We start from the raw sequence: 17,753 nt of genomic DNA, 5'->3' as shown, positions 1-17,753 counted from the left end.
CACTATTGAGTTATGGATGCACGCGGGAGGTTGCTAAGCACGAAAGAAGCGTAAGAGTCGCTCGAGGCGATAGCCGAGAGCGACTCTAGCTTCTTGAGTGCTTAGCAAACCTCCCAAGTGCATCCATAACTCAATAGTGTACGCTGTGGTGTTTACCATTTGTTTTATAACATAACATTGATACATTGTAGCTAAAGAGTTCCCTTTTATTTAACAAATCTTACGCGACCAGAAAAAACAAGCGCGCGCGGAAAAATAGCCTTTGCATTTGCTCACATCAGCAGCGTACACCCATGGGCAAATGGGGGACGCTAAATTGACCAATCAGAGCGCGCGCTTTACTTTGGTTATGTTATAAATATCATTTGAATTCTCATCACGCGTGTTGTGTCCGTACGCAAAGAAATCACCCGTGGATTAAAACGGCCGACTGAAAGAAACTTTAATGACACTTGAAAGAAAAACTACAAAAACCTAATATTCAAAACAGGAACGCTTGCATTATATACCTTTTTTACATCACATCCGGGAATTACGTAGCTTTGTTTACGTAACCCTGCACTTAGCGCGATTCCAAAACAAAAACAAACGATTGCGAAGGATCTCGGATGGAAATGGGCCTTTAACAACACAACAAGTCAACGTTCCACAAAACAGAGGTGATTACTTTCAGCTGATAGCTAATTCGATTTCAATACGGCTGTCAAGAGAAAGCTTTTAACTAAGGGCAGCTAAACCTGATATTTTGTAAACCACTTTTCTTCATTGTTCAACGTCCTCGGTTACGTCAAGCCGAGTACACTGACCATTCATAAATATTGTTTAATTGTCTCCTCCAATCATCAAACAGCTGTCAAGCAACTGTTTTGTATTCTGATTTAAAATATTCATAACATCGAAAACATTATTGTTTCCACTTCAGTTGGCTGTCACGAATGTAGTTAACATTACTTACTTTGAAGACGTCAGGAATACGTACATAAATATTGATCCTCTGTCCATTCAAACAGATAAAATTTTACCTATCAGCGAATCTAATGAATAGGCACAACAGATCTCTGTACATGGCATAACGACGGCTTTTTACAGATAAAAACCATGGAAACAGTTTCAAATACGTCTGAAGAAATTAAGTCAACGGATAGGAGGTAACTATCAATTCATCGTTTTCCGAATTTAAATTAAATTTAAGCTCTTCTCAACAGGCAAAATAACTGAAACGAAAAACCGTTCCAAATACGGGTGCAATGTAACTTGTTATGTCATAGCAGTTTTTGTACCTTGAATACCTGTCTTATATACATTAAGCACGCGTACTCACATTTGTGAATATTCTCTCACAAGTGAAATAACTTGCGGGTGACATACAAGCAGGCCGAAGTAAGAATGTGTCATTAAGTTCTGCTGTTAAGTACAGTCTTTTTACAATTTCCTCGGGGGATTACTACATATCAAACCCCAAATAGAAGCTAACTTGAATCTTTTTAGCCGTGTCGAGAGTTTGTCGTTACAGACTTCAGACGGCTCACGAATAAGATCTTTGCATCTTCGTTAAACGAAAGTTTCGTTTTGGAATTTCCTTTTACCGTTGCACAGAGAAAACATTGAAAGGATCTCGAATAAAATGCAGATTATTCTGAGGAAGAGGGAATCCTTAATACAAACTCACTTTCAAAGAGATGTCCGAATTGTAACAGAGATTTTAAACTGTACATGACATAACGGGCTTACGTAACATGTGAGTATTTACTTCCACTTGCTTAATAGTTGAACAAGTATCCTGTTATTCACTGAAATGCTACGAGAAACGTTGTCAAGTCACGTAACACGTAGATATCGGATTAGTATTTCAACTTCCGATTACTTTACGGTATAAAATGAAATGAACGTGCATAAGGATGTACGTAACAACCTGTCGTAAATGAATGCAATTTAGCACGTTTTAACCACCCTCTGATGCGAAAAAACCCTTGGTTTTGATTGATTGACTGAGCAATTGACTCGTGATCATATTTAATTACAGATGAAATTGAAGTAACATTTATCTCGCACATTGTAAAGCAACACTGCCCTCTTTTACAGCCATTTTCTTCCCTCAATTTATGAAAAATAAATTAAACCCTTTTTTAATTTGTCTTCCCACCCTAAAAAGCTCACTTCTCCTCAGAAAATATTCTGTAATAATAATTAACAATTGGTTCATGCTTTAGCGCGCACTATCGAGTTATGGAGCACGCGGGAAGTTTGGAGAGCACGAAAGAAGCGTAAGAGTTACTCTAGCTTCTTGAGTGCTCTCCAAACTTCCCACGTGCTCCATAACTCGATAGTGCACAGCTGAAAGCATGAACCAATTGTTTTAGAACATAGCCGGTGGAATTGTGCATCAAATGCGACGCGAAAAACGGACAACAATATCAGTTGAAGCGAATCGTGACAGCGCTGATGCCAAGTCTCCTTTTCCTTTGTTTTTCTCTTTTTCTGCCTCATTTAAGAACTCTAGCCCATGGGAAAAGGTCGAAACATTGTCTTCGTTTTCGGACTAGCAGGCCGAGTTTCTGTTTGTATCAGTTATTGTCGCGAAATGTATTATTTTTCCCCGCACTAGCAATGGCCGCTCGCGCGAAAAAAAAATTTCTGGCGAAGTCGGATTTGCTGACGCTATCAGCGTGCACTATCGGAATTTTGAGCACGCTTACGTATAATGAATTTGATTGCGCGACTCTGCTAGCTATGTTCTAAAATAAATTAGAGGTGAGACCCAACTGATTTAACCCTTAAATTAAGATCCATTTGGGTGAGGTAGCGCTCTAGCGCAAATGTTACCTAGCGTTTGTAAGGCTGATCAAGTTTCTGTTATAACAGAGTTGTAAATTCTTTCTGATAAGCCATCCTGTCTAAAGAATCAAGTTTTTATTGAGCCCCGGAGGGGTAATCCTAGATTAGGAAGCCAAGACCAGGAGATAAGGTTCACTCAAGCCCAAAATACCCCTGGGGGCTCAAGGACCCAGACTGAATACGAATGCATCTATGTAAGAACTAACCTGATTTGCTACTTGATTATTACAGTAGCTGCTGCTGTCCACAAAGACTAAATCCATGCCACCTGTGGTCCTCGTTCTGCAGCTGGTATTGGCGCTCTTTGGGACGTTTCTTTGGTTGGTTTAGTGAAGGGATCACCAAGCATCCATTGATGACGATCCAGATATGCCTCGTGTTCGTCAGTGTTTGTTCCGTGGGGTTTGTTTGGTTCCAGTCCGAAACAAGAACAGAAAAACTTTTCATACCTCAAGACAGCAAGTCCATAACTGACTTGGAAATTGCTGAGAAATACTTTCGAGTCAAGATTCGAGAGGAAATCATCCTTTTGGTGGCATTGTCGGGTAATCAGAATATTCTATCTCCTGAGTGTCTAAGACAGGCCTTACAAGCTCACAATGCAGTCATCGAATTGGAATCGTATACCGATTTCTGCGTCACACTGTCTGTGAACAAATCCACGTCACCAGAAGACTGCGTGATGGTCAACCCGATGGAATTTATAAAGTTCAATGAAAGCAAACTGATCGGTAAAGATTTAACACAGGTTCAATATGAACTTGGCAAAGCGTACAACGACACCAGTTCACTCATGCGCAATGGACGCCCTTTCTGGTTCAATTTTAACCGCATGTTTGGCAATGCTACCCGGAAAAATGGAATCGTAACCGACGCCAAGGCGTTGCAAATGATTTATCTCATTCAGGACCCTAGCGACGACGAAACGAACGAAAAAGTCCTCAATTGGGAGAAGACTTTCGTGGATAAGGTAGCTTCATTAGTTGACAAACTTCCCTGCTTCGAGGTCCATTACTCGAGCGAAAGGAGCTTGGACGATGCTATCGCTGAGAGCAGTGGGTCTGATGTCTCATTGGTGGCAATTACTTTCACCCTCATGGTCTCCTTTGCTTGCCTCATGCTAGCAAAGTTTTTAAATCCGCTGACCGGCCATTCCCTGCTCGCTAACGCAGGAGTGTTCGCAGTGGCCCTGGGTATTTTGGCTGGGCTTGGCCTAGGCATGTGGTTCCGAGTGCCATTTATCAGTCTCGTAGGAGTGCTGCCATTCCTGGTTATTGGAGTCGGTATCGACGACATATTCATCATAATGGATGAGCTTGATCGACAGCCACGTGATCTCTCAACGGCTGAAAAGATCAAGAGGGTTATGAAGCATTCAGCACCGACTGTTACCATGACAACAATGACCGATTTGGTAGCGTTTGCTGTCAGCACTTCCACGTCATTTCCGGCCATAAGGTAAAATAGTGCAAATAAGTGAGAATTGAACCTCTACTTAATTTGCATCCTTTTTCTCTAATGTAGCACTGATAGCTTTATAACGGCTAAACCAAACAAAGTGAAGACGTGTTTAACATTTATCGTCTTTTTAAAGCTGATCATCTTGGGTAAGACTCTATCCTTAGCGGATACTAACAAATTGTCTGGAAGCTTGAGGAGTTCCCGCGGGAAACTGCTGTGATGGACTAACATCCTGACCTGAGGGAGTTTCAACGCTAGCTATTCGCTTTATATATCCTAAGGAGTGAAAGATTAAAAAGGCAACAGCATGATGGGTCACCAAGTTCGTGTGACTGAATACGTGGCATGTTTTAGGGATACTTCAATCTTGAGGGATTTTAAAAAGAAAACAATAAATTATTGAATTTCAAGTTTCTCTATTGTAAGCCTCGTTGGTAATCGATTGGCCAAATAAGATAAAAGTAATAAACTACACAGGTGAAAATAGTCAACTTTCGTAGCAATCCTCCTACAGCTCGACCAACGATTAATTTTCTCTCCCCAACCTCTCGCAAGAAAACCCCCAAAGAGATCTCTACACAGACTAGAGCTAGAATATTATTAGAGCTTGGCTCAGTTTTAGTTTATAATTATTGTTTGCGAACTAAAGGATTTCTTTTGTTTAGGTATTTCTGTGTCTACGCCGCTTTGACGGTGACGTTTTCTTTCCTCATGGTTATCACTTACTTCGTGGCCATCATGTCATACGACCTAAGACGCATCAAGTCGGGGCGCAGGGACTGTTTACCATTCTGCCATGCCCCTCCACCAAAGGAGGGTGCCCCAGCCTGGGACGAGCCTGTGCCACAAACGTCGAATCGTGCTATGGAGTACTGGGGCAAATTTTTGACACATCCGGTTACTAAAATTGTAATCATATTTCTCTCGCTGTTGCTTCTTGGTGCTGGGATTTATGGAGTCAGTCAAGTGGATGAGGAGTTTGATAGGAGAATCCTAGCAAAGGACGGTTCTTACTTGAAGCGATTTTTGACCGCCCAACAAAATAACTTTGAGCTTTCTCTTCCAGTAAGCATCGTGGAGACTGGTGGGGTCGATTATGGAATAAGCTCCACTCAGGAACAAATTAGAGCACTTACGCCAATCGTCACGGAGAATAGGTACTACAAGAACTTGTCTTTTTCGTGGATGGATGCATTTGCACAGTATGCCAAAAAGTCTAACAAGAACATAACTGGTCAATGGTTTTTGCCTGAATTGAAAGCATTCCTCCATATCCCTGACTTTTCTTATTTCAATCAAGACTTATATTTCTCCGCGGACAACTCAAGGTTGGAAGCTTCGCGCATACTCAGTTTTATGAAGGATTCTGCCAGCTCCACCTTTCGAAAAGATGCAATGCTCACGCTACGTGAAGACCTAACAGAAATGTCGAAACTAGATGCATTTCCAATCACTCGGAATTTCATATTCATTGAACAGTACGCTATCACGACAAGGGAGACTATAAGGAACCTATTGATCGCGGGCCTTACTGTCCTAATCATTACGAGCCCCTTTTTGGTGGACTTTACCGTGACGCTCCTCGTAGTGCTTAACTTTGCGTCCTTGATATGTGAGTTATTTGGTGTGATGGTCATTTGGAATGTATCCCTAAACACAGTCTCTATGGTTAATCTTGTCATGGCCATCGGTTTTGCAGTTGATTATAGTGCACACGTCGCGCATGCTTACGTGACATCCAAAAAAGCAACAGCCAATGAGCGAGTGGTTGAAGCTCTAAGTACACTGGGTGCGAGTGTTCTCATGGGAGGTAAGTGGTTGAGGAGACAGCGATCAAACGTAAGGCGTGGGCAGTGTCGCGCAAAATTTACGAGAAAAAAATTTGAGGGTTCATAAAAAACTGCAAAAGGAAGCAAATATAGGGAACAAAAAACTTAACAATTTGCGAAAATATATTTTTGTTTAAAGTATGGGTATCGGGTACACTTTTTCGCCCGTCCCCACGAACTGATGCTTGGTTGTGCCTATGTTGATTAAGTACAGTGGACATGTATTTCAGACTTGTGTTTCCACAAGATAGCATGAACAAGAGAATATGTGCTCACGTTCGCTTAATTGACGAGCTGACAGAACTTATGTATCAAAATTTATTAGTAATCAATTAACGATTTTTTCCCGACATTTGCCTTGATGCGGCAGTTTTAATAGATTTTCTACAACTGAAAAACTCAACTGCGTTTTCGTTTTGTTTTCTTTTCCAATAGGTTTTAGTACTTTTCTTGGCATGGTAATACTCGCGTTTGCATCTTCGGAAGTCTTCCGGATTTTTTTCCGAATGTTCTTCGGAATCGTCGTGCTTGGTCTCCTTCACGGACTGTGCATCTTGCCTGTCTACATGTCTTTAATGTGCTGGAAGCCCACTGCTGTTGAACCTTCCTCGATTGGGGACGGAGCCGAAGAAATAACTGGAGAAGTGGTGCAACACAAAGATTCCCATGTATTTGGCATTGATTTACAACTAACATCCGTTGAGAATGGAGAGGAGATTCCTACGCACCAGAAGACTGCATTGGGACTCCCTGAGGATGGCACTCGAGCTCAGCAAATTGGTAAAAATGGAGAGGGCAGTACCCAGCGAGATGGTGAACCTGTCATCGATGGAGGAATTGAAAATAAGGGAACTACTTCTGATGAAGAAGACCTAGGGTTGAAGTCAAGAGATGAAAAGCAGTCTTAAACGCCAGCTGGTGTAACAGCCAAAATGAAAAAAAAAGCCGATCATACGCAGAACAGTGTAGAAATCAACAGAGAAAAATATAAATACATTGCACTCGACTGAAATGGGGGCGTGCTTTGCAAGACATGTAAAGAATGCACGTACCTTTCGAATTCACTCTCAATTTGTGAAAAGGTAGTTATGTAGTTTTACGGAATAAAGGTTCCCTGCAAACTTACTTCTTACCCTCTGTCATCTTATCTTTTCGGAACTTTAATAAAATCTCCTTAAAAAATATAAAAACTGTCTTAGCTGCTCATAGTGGGGGGAGAGAGGTTCCAACCTCTCTCTGCCCTGGTTCATAGCGATAAAATGAGGTATGAGAAAATCGAGTCAGTCCCCGTAGGACTACAGATGAAAAAGCTCCCAACCGTGATGAATTGCCGTGATGAAGTGCCCTGGACTGGGGGAGGCGGGGCTCGGGCTGGGTTGTTAGTCGTTCAGTTTTTAGTTTTTAGTCACGATTTATGATTGGTTATGGCAGTCGAAACAGCTGGAGACTACTCAGATAAACCTATTCCCTGACATGGAAGAGTGTATTTCCTTTCAAAGACCATAGAGGCTTATTTAATGAAAAATGATGAGAAACTAACCCTGTTTCTAAGAAACTGATTAAACATGATTCTATATGCACAGAGTAAGATTGTCGTTGAAAGCACACTTTCTGCTTCATGCTTCAGAAAACATAGCAAGTTAATTCCCTGGGGGACATGACAGGGGCGGGTTCGAGGGAACGGCGCTCATGTCACTGTACCATGTGACGTCACCCCACGCAAGCGCAATGGGCGATTACTTAGGGAAATCAGTTTAGTTGCTCGTTTTCCTCACCGTGTTAATTCTATATTTTTCATATTGACGCTTACTGTAAACCTCACTCGATGAACCACACATCGAGATGAAGAGACGAAGTATTGATCCTTCGAAACTCAGAAGACCTTTAAAACGTTCTCGCATCACAGAATCGATATATGGAAGGTAAAAGTCGAAATGTTGTGTCAGTAACATTGGCCTCTGGCCACTCGCACTCGAAAACCACGAATTTAAAGTTGGTTTTCTGACCTGTCCTTAATTTCTGTTTCGTCTAGTGTATTTCTGTACGTCCGATTTTTCTTAGTATGGATTATGGTGTTGACTGCCGACTTCCTTTTGGAATTTCGCTTTGAATATCTTTGGCCTTTTTGGCTACTGTTACGGAGTGCTTATGACTCGTTCAAGTACCAAGGTTTGGTGAGTCGAGTTACTATTTTCACGTAATTTACCGTAAATCATGTGTTTCTCGTTATTCATTGGCCCTCAAAATAATCCCAACATTGCCATGATAAATGCGGTTTTATTTTGAAATTTTCCTAGCGTCTGTAATCTCGTTCTAGTCTTGAATTTTCACGTTCTATTTTTTCAGGCTTTCTCTCTTCTTTTTCTCACACTGGCGTTCTGTTCAGACCTTATATGTTTGATGTTTCTCCCTGTGCATTGGTTATTCTTTGCGGCTAGCACATACGTCTGGGTTCAGTTCGTCTGGCATACAGGTAATTCTAGAGAGATAACTTTTAGCCGATTAGAGCAGCTAGAGGCGGGTATGACTTCGTTCACTCGAGGAAAATTTTCTATGTTTACATTTCGTTAGGTCGGCTGGTGGATCAAGATCTAGTATTCCTGAAATTGTCGGGAAACAGATCTAAACGACGCGGGATTTTCACAAGTTTATTGGAAGGCTCTGGTTAAATATGTCATCATTCTTTGGTCTAATTACTGCCTGATTTTCTGTTTCAGATCGTGGTTTATGCGTTCCAACCGTTAGTCTATGGTTACTGTTTGTGTATGTAGAAGCGTCGGTTCGACTTCGCGAATTGAAAAATCTCCCATTTCATTTAGACTTATGTCGACCGTTCGCCGCTCATTGGTAAGTTTGAGCTTTTCACATTGCCTTAATATTATTTATTTGGTTATCTATGATGGCGCAGACTTTCTTTTGACAAGGAGAGTTGAACACTTCTCAGAAAAAAAGTAAAGTGCTTCCCTAATTTATATTCTTCCCTGAAATTTTGAGAGCTAGAGGCAGCTGTTATTTCATGCAAAGTAGTTCGTGTTAGCGTCGGAAGCAAGGTCCTATGGTAGATAGAGTCGGAAAGCTTCGTCGAAAGGTTTTTCTCAAAATTTGACTTCAAACATGAGAATCAATTTTTTGATATTGTCTCGATGAATAAAATATTTCTGGTTTATAATGTACTGGCGTTTTTGCGCTAGTTTTCCTGTTGAGACTTAGGGAGTTCTCACTTTTTCGAGTAATTAATCATTTAACTACGATTTAGTTTAAAATGCTAGGTTGGCAGCTCAAAGAGGATTTCGTCTCTTTTCAAAAATTAAAAGAGAAACGTGATGGTGATATTTTTCAAAGTAATTTTTACATTTCGAAATGCTAGTTTCTTACTTCGAGTACATTGTACTATTTTCCGCGGTTGTTAATTTCTTCTAACCCGTTCTAAATTCTGCCGTTAATTTAAAACCACCGTTATGCAGATTGTTCATTTTTAATTTAGATAATCTGGATAAAAGCACAGTCAACCGTTTTTTTCATGGCAATGCCTTTCTTGAATTTAAAAACAAAGCAAGCACAAATGTGCTCGAGGACTTTTTAAATTAAATGAAAAATGCAATAGTTAAGAGGAAGTTGTGTTTTAAGCTCTGGGAACCATACAAGCCTTTCATTGTATGCTGAGCTTGTGATCTTGGTATCACTGAAATCATTCCCTCTTTCATTCATTTCGCACTTTATAATCCAACTGAATAGATGGGTATTCAGGTTTTTGTTGACAATGAATGCCTTGTCTCTTGCTTAAATACTTAAAGTTTACTGCAAAACCTACAATAAAATTTTTATTTCTCTACCCCTGTTTCTGAATTCCCAGTAGTTCAGGTTAAAAGGTACTTCCTCTAACTACTCAGGTACTGATTTGAAACCTTAATTTTCCAACCCTTCCTATTATTTAAACCAATTCCTTTCCCACTAGAATTTAGAATAATCACAGTTTTATTGTGTATAAAAATTTGTAAGTGCATGTTGTTTGATGCCCAGACATAACAGCCTTAGGCTTCAGGAAATGTGAGCTATGACCAATTGTCATGCTACAGTGAGTTTGTCACAGCAGGCAAACAGAGTGCTCATAAGGCATTAGGGTTCAGATAATTCTCTGAGTTGCATGCATGCATGATTCTCTGCATACACTTTGATGGCTTAAACATGTTCTTGATAATTTGTTGAGAATATTTTCCATTTATTCGCACAATTCTCCTGCAATTAAATTTCTGAGAGAAGACGCTGGTTAGCATTCCGTAGACTACCCCATGTAATGTGCAATTTGCACTGTGCATCTTCATACAAAGTAAAGCTCTGTTTGTCTTATTTTGCGTACATTAGACTGATTACCAGTGTTTTAATTCAAAGCTACTAATTGATATTTCCTCTATGCACTCAGCTTTCACTTGTCACTTTTAGATATTTAGTTAAGAGCAAATTTCTCTGTTTTAAGTGCCATGAATATTGCCATGTAAATTTTGTTCTTACTTCAACACAAATACAATATTGAAGGTATCTAGTCCTAAATTAGGGCTGATATACCTTGTGTTCTTGAACAATAACTATCACCTTATTAATTCCTCCCCTGAATATTTTGCTTGTATGTAGAATATGTTTGAGGTAAATTCCCTTCCCTTAACTTACCAATTCACTGCAGTTATCTAAAAGTGCACCCTCCCAGAGTTTGACCAATGATGGAATCAGGAGCCCTTTTTAATGCAGTATCTGATTAACTGAAAGAATTCACTTGTTGATATGATTTTTTTTTTTTTCAGCATTGGGTATCCTGTTGTAACACTTGGTTATGGTGTCAAGAGTTATGTAGGCTATAAAATGCGTCAGGTAAGTGCAGCTTTCAGTATGATGATACATGGTGGTAACTGATCTGATTTATTTCTCGCAAGTGAACATAGCAAATGATTAAGAAGTCACCATGCAGAAAGCATTGTGCCTCTGGATGACCATGTACTTGTAGTATAAATTATGGCAACTGTATTGGTGTCAGAGTTAACTTAAGGTAATTCGTTCATATATCACGGAAGGGGATCATCACTTATATGGTTGCTGAAACATCAAAATTTTCTTGTCAAATTTAGACACAAAGTGCAATCATTCCTTCTTAGGGAAAATTATTCTTTGATTGAAGGTGATGCTGCAGTTACATGTAAGCTATGAATAATCCCCTCATATTGGCACAAACCTGATGAGAAACACATATCCTAATAATTTATCAATGTGGGTGTAATTAGAAATGTGGAGCCAGTTACAATGACTCAGATTTCGTTTTTGTTGTTGGTGATAACTGGTCCCTGTCTGTAAATAGAGATAGAAAGCTTTTTAATCCAGCAGCAATTTGAGAGAAACATCTCCCAGGTTCTCCTGAAGTTTTCAATTTCTATAATTTGTGTATAGAATCAGAAATGCAGTAGCAATGTGAAGCACTGACAACTTTGAATGGTGGACAGGGCTTGTTTCCTCAGCTGTTGTTCAGGCTCCCAAACGTTTTCACATTTGCATTGTCATCTGTCAGAAAAATGTGTTTTATCTCCTTTGAAAGGAAACAGGTGGTAATTTTTTTTTTTTTCATGAAGAATTCATGTACTGAAAATCTCTTTCTTTTGTTGTAATTCTGAGATTTCTGCAACCAATTAATCACAGAGGAATTTTTAATCAGACAGAAATTAAGAAAGAAAAGAATAGAATAATGCTGTGTCAATCTATTCACTAAGTAAGATGTTTGCTATTTGCCAGGTTGTCAAAAATTTTTTTGAGTAACCAGTTTATGATACAAAGTCGAAGATACACTGTCATGCTTCCATACTGAAAAGTAAGCCACAACCATGCAGAATACACTATACATAGCTTGTGCATTTTTCAGAGCCAGCTTATTTTGACAATCCTGTATTTGCCAAGATTATGTTTCAGTGGGGGTCCTTAGTTGTTCATTTTTCACTCCATTTCACAGAGAAGAGTTCAGCATGTTGCTAAAGAAAATGAGTTTTATATGCAACTTATTAACCTGGCACTGCCTCCTGAGACAAACAACCATACAGAGGCAACAGAGCGACCAGCAAGAGGTATGATGTGGTTCTGCACAGGATTTTTGTGACATTTTTATATATGGAAAAGTGTAGTTAAATGCTTGAAATGCAAGGGCAGGATTATTGAATGGGCAGATAATCATTGAATTATAATAAAATATGAATTAAATTTAAACAAAATTATTGGTTTTGGATAAATGCATGCCACAGTACTCCAAGCTGTAATTATTTTGGTTAACATAGATAGTTGCAAAATATTTTGGCAACTACATTTTTAATGAAGGTTGCTAGATTGGCTCCCAGTGTTCAGTTGTGCTCCAAAGCTGTAACCTTTCACTATTTATTGTCCAGGGTGTTTAGTTAATATGAGGTCAATTTTTATACGAATTGTTGCTAACACCACGCCACTGCCTTTTTCTCCGGGGTTGATTAGTGTGGTAAAGAATATTGTGCTTTTCGTTTGTTTGTTTATTTTCATCATTGGTGATTAAAGTTTATCTCTGGCAAACATTTCATAATTTTGGGGTGCCAAATGGAAATTTTGAAAGAGATAATTGCACCAAAGCTGGGGCTTAACTTATGTGTGTACGTAGCTGGAAAGCTATTGTTGTTTTAGGAAGATGTATAATTTATTTGACTTGGTTTTCTTCATTCTTAACTTGCAGCTATATGTAATGGTAAAGTTGCTAATGGTGAAGTAGCACTCCCAAGAGGTCGGCCTGTACCTGTTATGACAAATGGCATCAACACTAAAACAGATCTCGAACTCTTAATAGCTAAAGAAGCCAGTCGCCGTGGCTTAAAACTAAGTGATCTTGAATCAAGGCCTACTTTGAAAGGAAATGCACTATTGAAAGAACTTGACGTGCTCTCTAACCTTACATCAAAGAAGACCAGCGAGGATCATAACTTAAATGAACTTGATAAACTGTCGTTAGAAGGGAGTCATAAGAGTGGGAAAGCTGGGCAGCATCACCGCGCCACGCTCAATGGAGTTATAGGAAAATCTTCAAAGAAAAATGGCGTGAAAGGAAATGAAAAGTTGAAGGAGTACGATGAGAATAACGAGGAAGACAATGATGAGTCTGATAGTGATTCTTTAAGTGCGTCGAGTAGCTCCATCAATAACAGTCGAAAGAACAGCAGGAGTAACTCACCTAAGGTGTGTCCGAGAAGCGCTCAGTTGCTTTATTTTTAGGCTGTTTTTGTTGTTGTGTTTGTTTAATCTTGTCCTTGTTAGTCTCATGGCTGTGATCCTCTTTTCATCCCTCAGGGACACGAGAAAACTCAGTCTGTTGACCTCGGACCCAGTCTATTTTCTCAACTTAAAGAGGAGAGGCAGTTACGGTGAGCGTAACATTTATTGTGTCTTCTTAGAGTACTAGTTCCTTCAGAACCGAAGCTGAATCACAATGTATACATTGCGAAAAATTCAAGTTCATAATTTGCGATCCACTTCAATCTTCTCCATCCTTAAGTGTTCTTAATCCCTTTTGATTTGTTTTTTTTTTTTTTTACGTTTTGCTAGTGGAAAAGAACAGTGTTTCCCACCTTCCAAGTTTTTCCAAGTTCTCTCTGACGTGTGTCTTTACGTCATTCCGGGTTAAAATTTAGCTTACAGATCTGAATGATGCCTCCGTTTGATTATTTTTATTATTATTGCAGTCGTCGTGCTGAGAGCAATTTATCCCAACTAGAGAATGATAGTAAACGACTCAGAGTGGAACTGCAGACGAGTCGCCAAGGTGAGCAGGAACTGAGGTCCACCATGCACAGCTTGATGGCCAGTGAACGCTCCACTAAGGTTGAATTACAGCAGTTGAAGGCCGAGTGCGAGGTTATTCAACAGAAGTAAGTACAGCTGAAGTTTTTTTACGCAGTAGAACTGGTAGCTTGTTAATCTAACAGCTCAAAGAATGACTGAACTCGGATTGCAATCGAGTTTCTTTGTAGACAATGTGGGACTACAGTGTTCTTGGTTTGCTGTAGTGCGCGATCTTGTTTGTTGGTAGAACTTTTCCGCAAATGCAGGACAACAGGTTCTTTAAAAATTTAAAAGGAAGAACTTGTGATGCTGGTTGGAACTATCAGATTACCAATCTGAAACTAATGAAGACTCGACCAAGTGCTTATCCCGTGCCCGAACAAGGTGGTGTGGCTTGTCTACGTTCAAATTTGTTTTCTCTGTTTCTTTGGAGTTTAGATGAATACAGTGCATTCACACGAGACTTAAAGAAAAGAGAGTTAGGAAATGCATTGGATGCATGTACGAAATCTTTATCTCGTCTGCATAGCTTACGTTTTACAAGTATTACTGTTCTCTAGTACAAATCCCCCAGCTTTCCATCAACAAAGGCTGCAGTCTGATTGGTTACCCTACTCGCTATCTATTCCGTCATAGATATCATAGTGAAGGAAGTGAGTTGCTTAACAGTCTGGGGTTGTAAAATAAAATAAATCAAAAACACGAGCCCGTCTATTTTGTACCCCTTTGAACAACTTGTAGAATTTTACGAAAACAATTAGTTTTATAAATTATGGCAGTTTAATATGGGCATGTACTTATGCTTCTTACCTTAAATCTCTTTATGTACTTCAAAAGAAAGCCGTTCGTATAATTACTTTTTCTCCTCCGCGCACATCCTCTAAACCCCTTTTTTCTAAGCATAATATTCTTTCACTTTACTCTATTTATAAGTTCTGTTTATTAATTCCATGTTGCCTGTTTTGTATACTCACATTTTAATAACCTTTTACCTGCTCCTGTTTCCTCGATGCTTCATTTTTATTCTGAATATCACAATTATTTGACTCGTTCGCGTTTTAACCTGTCCTAAGTATCAATTTGCTATGACTTGGCAAGCTCCTATTATTTGGAATGATATTCCGTTATCTGTGCACAATAATCTTACAGTAAGCAACTATAAAAAAAAACTTAAAAGACTATTTTTCTCCGAGTAGTTACGCATAACCTTCGCATAATCTGCAGACCTTATGGGACTATATTAGGTGTATTTGTTTATATTTGTTAGTGTGGTTTATAGGATTTTTATTATTAGTCGTTTAGTTATTTAAACTAGTTGCCAAGTATTGTATCTCAATTGTAAGTTTTCTGACTGACCTTTTCTTTCTTCGTTTAATTGTATTGTAATTATTTTAGTTAAAGCTTTCTTCTACTCTTGTAAATTCTTCACGTCTTTTGCTGATCTTAGGCCATTTAAGCCCCCTGCTTTGGCTGTTCTTGTGTATTTTTTTCTTTCAATGTGTGAATAGCAGGAATAAATTTTCTCTCAATTCGTATGCTTGATGGTTGATTTGGGCTTTCAGTTATTATTGTGCGTTAGAAATCTTCAGCTCGTCGTGTAATTGTTGATTAAAGCAACTTTCGATTGTCTGTCGATAGTGAATCGAGATTGCTTTGGTTTTACTTCAGAACGCTTTGTGATTGGTCTAGAAAACTCGCGCAAAATTTTTAACCAATCAGATGCTAAACTGAAACCACTCGCATTTTCCCGCGTTTCAGGCGATTGCTGGTTTGAGGTTGAGTCTTGATTGGCTGCTTGTGATATTTCCCCTTGTTCTGATTAGCCGTCATCAATGTGCATATTCTTCCTACTCTTCTCCATACATCCTCTCTGGTACTGACAGGGAGAATTTGTTTAACAATCAAAAGCTTCTGTAGTTAGTGATCATTTCCAGTATTTACACGACTTCAAAGTTTGCTTCAGCGGTGATGCTAGTGAGTCGAAGGTTTGAGTTGAAAGTAATTAACTCGGAATGTTTATGATTTTATTCACAGATTGCAAAATATGTCGTCTGCACGTCAGCAAGATCGTAATTCAATCTCCTCTCTGGAACGAAAGCTAAAAACTGAGCGAGATTCCCGGCTTTTGGCGGAGAGTCAGCTTCGTGAGGAGCGTAAGAGACAAAAAGCGGAGGACGCCGCAGCTAAGCAGTGCGACGAAACGACAGGTCACGATGCGTGTAACGCGCTCAGGATCGAACTGGAAGAGGACAGCCGTCAGTTGCGTGCTCTTCTACAAGAGAAAGAAGAAGAAATAAAACGCGTCGACAAAGAAGCTGAAACTCTGCGGCAGAAGACCAGGGAATATGACAGCATGCAGCTAAAGAAGGAAACAGAGGTGTTAATGTCTGCACTGACAGCTATGCAAGGCAAGAACACTCACCTAGAAAACAGCTTGAGCTCGGAGACTCGCTTGAAGCTGGACTTGTTCTCGGCGTTAGGCGACACGCGCAGGCAACTGGAAATTGCACAAACCAACCTTAAGACCAAGGATCGAGAGATCGAATCCTTGAAGCTGAAGATCGCTGAAGTGATGGCCGTCATGCCCGCCACCGCCACCTACTCTGCCGGCGATTCTCCTGGAGTCCCTCGCTTCGCCTCTAACCATCTCATCTCTCCAAATCATATCGAGTTGTCCAACAGTGGCCTTGATCCTAGCGCACCCTGCTACATTCCTGCGTGTAAGAGTCCCAAAGGCTTGCTTTAAGACGCCCGAAAGATTTCCCTTGTTTGTCGCTACCCTGATGTTGCTCTTAATTTATAATCTTAACTAAGTTATTGGGTTTGTCCGTTGGGTAGCAAGGTGGAACAAGTTAGCATGCCTTGCGGTTTTTGTCTGGGAATACGTCTTTAGCTTATATTTCGTTAAATGTAATACTGATGTTAAATTAGTTTGGAGAAAGAAAGTGTGGTTGCACTTTACCTGTTTCTGATGTCATCATAGCGCATTACTTTCAAATTCAGAGACGTTTTCGTCACTTACCAATTGTGTCTGTCATGGTTAAACTGGAACGACTTTTAGCTCATTATCAGGTTGCTCATTGTTGTTCACATCTGTGGACTCTCCCCCTCCCTAGCCGCGAGAGAGGTCCATGGCAGTTTTCCGACATCTAATTAATCTTTCTGAGTTTAGTTTTTAAACTAACTGAATAGGCGATTTACCGACTGAATCTTCTTGAGATTAAAGCTGCTTAGCAGTGGGTCGGCGCGGACCACCGTTATCTTTATTGAGAAAGGAAAGAAAGTCGCTTTCTGGTCACGTGGAATGTCAGCTTAAGAACAAAAAGCAAACAAAAAAACTGAACTATCGGGTCGCGTTCAGATAACGCGATTTCGTACCAAAAGGAGATCAGCCAGTTTTCATTGTAAAGCATCAGATTCGCTAGTCGCTTGTCGTTACGTTTTTCACTTTCGATCATTTCTTGGGCAAATTCTTATGTTATCTTGAGTTCTCTTGTTAACGAGGGAACAGCATTTTACTGCAGGTGCGAGCGAGGAAAGGCGAGGTCTACAGTATTCGTAACTGGGATGTCAACCATGTGCAGTCACTTACAGAAAAAAAAAGAAAACCGGAAAAAATACTAATGAATAAAGATGAAAATTGCAGTCAAATATTCATTACATTAGTTTAATAAATTATGATGCAGTTGAAAACATTACGGGTCGCCGATATGGTTACTGTCTACAGTTACTTGGGAATCCCGCGAGATTTCGCGAGAGGGGTGGGTCAAGTCACATGTGGTGAAGTGACAGTTATTCAAC

The 17,753-nt window shown here is 39.8% G+C and overlaps 2 protein-coding genes across 3 annotated transcripts; both read left to right on the top strand.

Moving 5' to 3' along the window:
• Positions 1–914: 914 nt before the first annotated feature.
• Positions 915–7,250, top strand: LOC111328304 (patched domain-containing protein 3). The gene is made up of 4 exons (XM_022932713.2): positions 915–1,148; positions 3,067–4,293; positions 4,962–6,106; positions 6,561–7,250. Exons 1-4 carry the CDS (start codon positions 1,099–1,101, stop codon positions 7,031–7,033), a joined length of 2,895 nt encoding a protein of 964 aa, XP_022788448.2. The 5' UTR covers positions 915–1,098; the 3' UTR covers positions 7,034–7,250.
• A 601-nt stretch (positions 7,251–7,851) lies between these two features.
• Positions 7,852–17,650, top strand: LOC111329374 (macoilin). Of its 2 annotated transcripts, none has more exons than XM_022934069.2 (10): positions 7,852–8,047; positions 8,158–8,299; positions 8,472–8,598; positions 8,843–8,972; positions 10,922–10,988; positions 12,112–12,223; positions 12,853–13,349; positions 13,461–13,534; positions 13,853–14,038; positions 15,987–17,650. In XM_022934069.2, the coding sequence occupies exons 1-10, from the start codon at positions 7,968–7,970 to the stop codon at positions 16,696–16,698; spliced, it is 2,127 nt and encodes a 708-aa protein (XP_022789804.2). In that variant the 5' UTR covers positions 7,852–7,967; the 3' UTR covers positions 16,699–17,650. The 2 variants fall into 2 exon arrangements, with proteins under 2 accessions (XP_022789804.2, XP_022789811.2); XM_022934076.2 differs by having other exon boundaries at positions 7,902–8,047; positions 8,187–8,299.
• The last annotated feature ends 103 nt before the right edge of the window (positions 17,651–17,753 follow it).

This window comes from Stylophora pistillata, chromosome 8 (assembly GCF_964205215.1).
Source record: "Stylophora pistillata chromosome 8, jaStyPist1.2, whole genome shotgun sequence".
NCBI classification, from domain to species: Eukaryota; Metazoa; Cnidaria; class Anthozoa; order Scleractinia; family Pocilloporidae; genus Stylophora; species Stylophora pistillata.
Note: the sequence above shows the minus strand (reverse complement) of the source record. Positions and strands in the feature narration are given on the sequence as shown.